The sequence below is a fragment of the Formica exsecta genome, unplaced genomic scaffold (assembly GCF_003651465.1).
Source record: "Formica exsecta isolate Colony F162 unplaced genomic scaffold, ASM365146v1 scaffold106, whole genome shotgun sequence".
In the NCBI taxonomy this organism is placed as follows: Eukaryota; Metazoa; Arthropoda; class Insecta; order Hymenoptera; family Formicidae; genus Formica; species Formica exsecta.
Genome location: NW_021848400.1, coordinates 1 through 7,695, shown reverse-complemented (window position 1 = coordinate 7,695; position 7,695 = coordinate 1). Strand labels below are relative to the sequence as shown.

Here is a 7,695-nt window from a genome sequence, read left to right as displayed (position 1 = left end):
TATATGTACATATAAATAAATATTTTAAAGAATTAAAATCCAATAATGACATATTCTCACGTTATTTAACAAAACATTTTCGCAACTTTATCAAAATGTTTATATTACATCATTTTGCATTTACATGCTTCATATATGCAATCTCCGTTTTTAATGTATAGTCTTATATTGGGTTAAAACGGATTTAAAATTATCGAGACATTTAAGTCTTCAATTTCATATTCTGCGATTATTGTCGAAATGCACCGCGATGAATCGCGAAATTCAAATGGCTCTGTAATTTTCGCGTTTGCCACTGTTTCAAAGTAAATATCTCGCGAAAAATTACAATAAATATCACATAAAGTATTCATCCTCAACGTAAGTTTATATAAAAGTTCATTATTATATCACAATTTCGGTATTTACAATCCGTTACATCATATCATTCTCCGTACGACGGGAACCCTATCGAAACCATCACCATATATTTCAAGGTATATATAAAAGTGTATAGAGTACATGGTATGATAAGTTGATTATTTCTTTGGCGTGAAATGGATGAATATCTCTTCGCACGGTCGGTAAATGAGAGTGAGCCCATATTGAACTGTATCAGTTGTTTTTACACTTTTAACTTTCCATTTTCTCAAAATAGCTGTTAATATCGCTTTCTCTTCGAGTAAAGCAAATCTCTGACCGATACAGTTTCTTGGTCCAGCGCTGAATGGAATGTAGGCATATGGATTCCTATGTTTCGAATTATCCGGAAGAAAGCGATCTGGATCAAACTTATTTGGATCAGACCAAACTTCTGGATTTAAATGCGTTAATGCGATTTCCAACATGACTGTAGCATCTTTCGGGAGTGTATAATCACCTAAAATAAAACAGATTGTATAAAATAGATTGTATTCTGTCACACATGCACATAAAATTTTATATAGATAAACTTTTTTAACATAAATGTTCTACTCTAAAATTTATAAATGTTTCTCTCTTGTAGTCTAAGACTTTTGCAAAACTCACAATAATTTCAAACCGACATTAGACCATCTCTATATGATAATTCGTGACAAAATTCTATTGTAATAGAAACATTTGAAGAATCCACACTTATACGGGGCATAATAAAATAATAAATAGAATTAACTGATAAATAAAATGATAAATAAAATTTTATCTTAGATTTTATCATAAATTGGAGACTATCTAAAATGGATTTTAAAGTATTGGTCTTTTGCCAAATCGTTTTCATTTAGCTTTTAATAAATAAGAAAAAGATATCTCTCTGAACAGAAACACATTCTTTTCATCATTTAAGTAAAAATATTACCGTTTCATTGAGAATATTTTCAAATTTACAGATACATGTGAATGTATTAAGATTTTTTTATTTTGGTTTTAAAAATTCTGTCATACCTATTTTTACATCTTCTACTAATTTCCTTGTGATTATGGGTACACTTGGGAATATTCTGAGCGTTTCTTTTATGATCCTCTCAAGATACTTCAACTGCGACAGTTCCTTTACGCTGGCTGGTGTCTTTGAATCTTTGAAAACTTCCTCGAGTTCTTCATGAACTTTTTCTTGATGTTCGAGATTATTGAAGAGCGTCCAAGTTATCGCAACCGCAGTTGTGTCGTGACCCTGTATCATTATATGTATATCCTTACAATTTTATAACACTCAGTTATAATAACATTACCGAGTCTGATAAGAAGAAAGTTTATGTTAAACTTCAAAGATTTTTCTCTCACCTCGAACATAAATGTGTCGACTTGTGCCCTCAATTCATCATCAGTTAACGGAGTTTCGTCCTTCTCATTCTGATCTAGTAACAGATCCAGAAAAGCTTTCCTCCTTCGCTTACCTATCGAAATAAATTTCATGAAAATAATTTTAAAAATTTTTACACAAGCCATCAAAGCATATGTATAACGATAATATAATAATTTAATAATCATACCTATATCAAGTTCGTCATCCTCGTTTTCCGATTTGGTAGACCTGTTTCCCGATTGTCGTGCGATCTTCTTCTTACGTATCACCTGAAATTTATCATTTATTTGTTGTAAGCTTGTTGAATTCACCCCAACAAAAAACAATGTAAATAATTAATTTAATAAAATTCTGCCGATATCTTAATACATAATGTATTATATTAGGATTTTTGTATGCATACCTCTTTCGTAAACGTATGTATTATATTAACCAATGATTTATGTTCCTTTCCCGAAGGCATTATGTCGTACAACCAATCCGACCAGTACCACGGTTGAATAAATCGATCAAATATTAATTTAGATGTTCTAAAAGTACGATTAAAACGGTAAACCGATATGACAGTATATTTATGCTATTATATATTAATTATACATATACATGTATATTTATAATCATACAAAATTTGCTATATTAATTCTTAAAAAATCTTGTTAATAAATTATTACTGTTATTAATTATTTTATTACTAATAAAATAATGTAATTCATAATTTTTCGTACCTATGTATTGTTGTGGTATACTTGGTTTCACTTTCTTGAGCATGTACATCCACACCCATCGCCGTTTCTATGCAAAATAATGACTTAGTATCGTCATAATTCCCTCATGAAAGTATGCTACATTTTATTGCTTATAAATTACATAAAAGAAATAAAATTGATACTTATGACTTTCAAATTAATTTTGTTATATACAAAAATTAATACCGATATAAAATTTTTTTTATATTTAAATATCTACGAGAGTAAGACATTATTTATTCACAATTAAATTAAATGTGACGTAAAATTCGATTTTTTGCATTGATTTACATATGCAATGTCAAAAATCGAGCTCATTGAAATTATACTAGTATTGTAATCCGTGATTATACGAAAGAAAGGGATTTATTTATTTAGTACCACATATAACGTCGAGAGCAACATTGTTAGCAAACGGAAAAATATTGATGGCTTTCTCTGGATTCTTTGCTATTTCCCTCTCGAGATATTTTGTCAAGATCTCTGCTTTTTCAGACATAATCACAGCAAATTGGTCCAATATACTAAAATGGAACGTCGGTGTAATAAGTTTTCTATCATGGTTCCATTGTTTTCCTGAAGCAATACCACACAATCAGCAATATATTTACTTATTAAAAATATCGTAAAAGAGATAAAGAATACATATAAATGCGCACAGATAATTTATATAAATATAAACAAAAAGCACATATTATTATACAGTTTTTATCGCATTTTAGTTCTGTTTTTCTTGCATGTCGCCACTGAATGTTTGCAATGTACGAGGATTATTTGGAAGTCCACCGTCCACCTCCGGTAGGCTTGCAAAATAAAACAGGAAATATATTTTATTATATACAAAAGAGAGAGTTACTAACATATATACACTATTTTTCGACATCATTGCCATACGAATTGAGACACTTGTTATTGCATAATACAAGGTTTTGTATACGCATCAAAGTACGCCGCCAAACTGGAATCTTACAATTAGCCAACTTCTAGCATTGCTCAACAGCTCCTCATTGCCTTCGAATCGCTGTGTCCTTAGTCACACTTTTATGCGTGTGAATAGCTAAAAATTTTTTGGTGCAAACTCCGGGCCATAAGGTGGGTGATCGAACTCCTATTGTACATCCAAAAATTCCGATGGAAGTTTCCTGACTACCGTGTAGTCTGGATTTTGCACCGAATGACTTTTATCTGTTTACATGCACGAAAGTGTGGCTTTATTTCTTGTTTTGTTAGAAGTTGATTGAGATTCCAGTTTAGCAACACTGTACTTTGATGAGGACATACAAAACCTTCTATCACGACAAGTGCCTCAATTCGAATGACGATTATGTCCAAAAATAGTGTATATATGTAAGTAACTTTTATGTATAATAAATATTTTTCCTGTTTCTTATTTTATTTTGCAAACCTACCGGAGATTACTCGTTGACTAAGTACTACAACTAAGTGACTTGATACTAGATGATTTCCGAACAGCTCATGTAAATAAAAAAAATTCCACATAAAACTGAATAACGTTTTAAGGCGCGCCAGTTTACATGAATAATTAACATTAATGTAAAATCATATTTACATAAGTAAAATATTATTATTACAAATATATAATATTTACATAAGTAAATATTTAATAAATAAGAATATCTTTTTTTTGTCAGAGTATAAATATAGGTATACAAATTTGCATATTTGTATTAGAGTGAAATTTTACTATTCCTTGTTTTTCGTGATTTGTCCAAAATTCTTTTGCCAATAACCATATAACAAAAACGCATAATCTAATGTAAGCTGCAATTTACTTTTTATCTTCAATGAGATATTAAAATTAGACGTAAATGAGTTTATGCGTTTACCTGTAGAAGTTAGAAGTCCTTTGCCTAACCAAGATTCCATCATATAATAAGGAAATCCTTTCTCGATATTTACGGTGCTAGGTAAAATAATCTGTAAAAATGTGTTTAAAAACAATATAACCATGCGAATAATAATTTATCACATTTATATTAAAAAAGATATCTTTTTTCAAATTTTTAATTTTTTCAAGAACAGAGCCTCATATGCAACAATTTTATTCAATTTTTACGACTTACTTTTTCATGTATCGTTAATTACATTTTTTCTGGTGTATCATTAGGAAAAAAACATCCTATTTAATATTCTAAACATGAAACCGATAATTGACTAGATCGCTAAATTAACTTGGAAAGTACAGTTTTACCGTGAACTGTCTCGATCGAGAGACAAAACAATTTTTTTCATTATGCAAATATAATAAATACCGAGTCCTATTTATTCTTACCTCTAAAATTTCAGGTTTATAAATACTAATAAGTGGTTTCAAGCCAATCCAATATATGAAAATTCCATCTTTAAAATCAACCATACGTTGCGCAAACCATAGTACGCGTTCTGTGGATAAGTACATAATCAGATATTCAACATTTACTAATTATTATACTGATTTAAAATAAACGACGAATTCCTTGTTTTAAGATCTTTGCTAAAAATATATAAATAATATTTGTAAAAGCATATCATGACAATATCTTATTTATAAAGTTCTTCACCATAGTCGGACAGCTTCATTAATTCAAATGCCACGCCAAAAGGAAATCTACCGATTTGAGGAATATTTTTGAGCTTTCGTCGAAGAATGTAATGATGATATACTGTCGATATAATTGAGATTATTAAAACAACGAACAAGGCGCACAGTATCAAAGAGATCAACTCCATTTTTATAACCTGTAAACATATTAAACAGCTTGTAAGTTATCAAATATGTAAATGCATAAATTACTATAGTTACTTTTTAAATTAGAATTACATTGGAATTTTACACACACACACACACACACACACACACACACACACACATACACACACACACACACACACAGAGATTGATAAAGATTTCATTCATACGATGTTTATATCGTTATTAGCTCTATTAATCGATAAAATTTTATAAAGACACTTTATTAATGTAAATAGATATGATGGATATATAAATATACAGGGTGTCCTAGACCACTCGTATACCCCTTTTCTTTCAAAAACTAAGCATTTTAGAGAAAAACGTTTTGAACAAAAATTGTATGGTTTTGAGGGGAACATAAGATGGTGTCCTTGACTTGACCTTAACGATGCCATCCAAGGTCAAACCAATGACACCATCTTATGTTCCCCTCAAAACCATACAATTTTTGTTCAAAAAGTTTTTCTCTAAAATGCTTAATTTTTGAAAGAAAAGGGATGTACGGGTGGTCTAGGACACCTTGTATATCATCGATCAAAATCAAATATAAGATTAATGTGATTGAAAATATTTCTTTGGCAAAATATATCTCGATTATTTCTATGTAACTCATTCAAATGTGAAATCTTCGCTTATTAATCTATGGATTCATGAAAACCGTAATAAATTTTCTATATTCCATTTTTCTACCGTTTTTTTTCATTGGAATCTTTAAAAGAATTTATTATTTCAAATGTCTAATTATTCTCATTTTAACAGAAATTTGAAGATGTGATACATATGGGCGTTTATAAAATATTAAATCAATATTGAACTTCTAATCTTTGATCAAACGTACATTTGCACAGTAATGTAAGCGCTCTATCATCACTGTTTAATTGAAATATATATAGCCGAATTTCGCGAAGAATTACTTGCCATAATTTTATATAATACGGTTTAAAAAATCGAGATAATGAACAGAAATAAATTTGGTGTTTCATTATAAAATACTCGCCCATATTACTTTGTTTAATAAGTTTTTGATTACATCATATTTTAACTTTGCGCGAATTACTTTGTATCTGGAAAAAAATAAAATATGATACCTAGAATTTTAACTACATGATGCTGAAAAAATTGCAAGATTTCGATACTTACTATCCGTTATGTCGGAGCACTTGATATTAAAAAGGAATGATGTTTCACCAAGATATTTGTAACACTTTTAGCAGATATCACTAGATCATCACTAATTATATATTACAATTTATCATGCTTTATAATTACAAATGTAGTATAATTAAATACAATAAGATAAGCGAGAAAAAGAGAGAATAAGAGAATAGATGTTTTTCTAAAAAAAAAAGAATTTTTTTTAAAAATTTTTTTAAGAAGCAAAGAATTATATAATCGTCTCCACTTCTTTTCGCTTCAAGACTCGATTGCAGAGTGATACTGCGTTCTTGATCTGTAATTCTCAAGTCTTGTTTTCGCTTTGCGCTACTCAAATCCACAATGTATGTAATTACTCACACACTACAATATACTATATCTTATTTGAATTTTCCTTGCAAACGTCCCTACGCATTTGAAAAATACTGCATCGTAAATTGACTTTTTATTACAATGAGATACATGATAGAAACTGATTTCATATGCATAATATGCTATATGCAAATAATGATCTAATTGCTATTTGCATACATAGTATGTTTAAGCTATAATTCTTAAGGAGAGATTGTGCAGATCAGCTACGTCGAAAGTTAATAAATCTAATACATTTTGAGATATTCATGAATTTGCCAAAAAGCACACTTTTAGCCTTTTAAAATATAAGGTTAATAATTAATTTATGAATTAAAAAGTAAAGATTTGCCCTGTAAAATATAATTTAATCTCAAAATCGTAAATATTATTTTATATCAAACTAACTTTTTTATAGTATATTACGAACATTTTATAACGACTATACACAAAAATTTATGAAAATAAAAAAGAATTGTAAAGAGCAAATCTTTACTTTATAAGAGAGGATAGAATGTGGTACCTACTTTGCGTAATGTTAAATTCATGAATCTCGAAATGTATTAAATTTATTATATAACTTTTGATGTAGCTGATCCGTGCAGTTCCTCCTTAAGCGCGCATGCTTAAGAAACGTCACAGTACGCACATACCTAAGCTTTACTTCATTGTAAGGTGTAATCTCTATTTCCATCGCGTAATAACATATTTATAACTTCACTATTGTGACTTTTTACATATCTTGCTAGTCACAATTTTTTCTTGCCAGACTGATTACGATTTATACCGATTAGTATTTTATAAATACTTCACCTTTGCTTTATTCTCATTAGAAAACCCAACTTTTATAATCTTAATTAATGTTTCAATAGTGATGTATGCTGGATAATACCATATATATATATATATATATATATATATATATATAT

At 29.0% G+C, this 7,695-nt stretch overlaps 1 protein-coding gene across 3 annotated transcripts; it reads right to left on the bottom strand.

Moving 5' to 3' along the window:
* Positions 1-69: 69 nt before the first annotated feature.
* Positions 70-6,782, bottom strand: LOC115234226 (cytochrome P450 4C1-like). 3 transcript variants are annotated; one of them, XM_029805087.1, is made up of 12 exons: positions 6,401-6,749; positions 6,318-6,324; positions 5,070-5,247; positions 4,802-4,911; positions 4,356-4,446; positions 2,890-3,084; positions 2,488-2,554; positions 2,166-2,292; positions 1,950-2,031; positions 1,741-1,853; positions 1,402-1,630; positions 70-859 (listed from the first exon to the last, which is right to left on the bottom strand). In XM_029805087.1, exons 3-12 carry the CDS (start codon positions 5,236-5,238, stop codon positions 519-521), a joined length of 1,524 nt encoding a protein of 507 aa, XP_029660947.1. In that variant the 5' UTR covers positions 5,239-5,247; positions 6,318-6,324; positions 6,401-6,749; the 3' UTR covers positions 70-518. The 3 variants fall into 3 exon arrangements, with proteins under 3 accessions (XP_029660947.1, XP_029660937.1, XP_029660957.1); XM_029805077.1 differs by lacking the exon at positions 6,318-6,324 and having other exon boundaries at positions 6,401-6,782; XM_029805097.1 differs by lacking the exons at positions 6,318-6,324; positions 6,401-6,749 and adding an exon at positions 6,258-6,275.
* Positions 6,783-7,695: the final 913 nt, after the last annotated feature.

Coding starts and splice junctions, on each gene's coding strand:
- LOC115234226 (XM_029805077.1), bottom strand. CDS start 5,238: ATGGAGTTGATCTCTTTGATACTGTGCGCCTTGTTCGTTGTTTTAATA. Junction 2,555..2,889: donor TGCTCTCGACGTTATATGTG/GTACTAAATAAA, acceptor TATTTTGCATAG/AAACGGCGATGGGTGTGGAT. Junction 1,631..1,740: donor TCGACACATTTATGTTCGAG/GTGAGAGAAAAA, acceptor ATAATGATACAG/GGTCACGACACAACTGCGGT.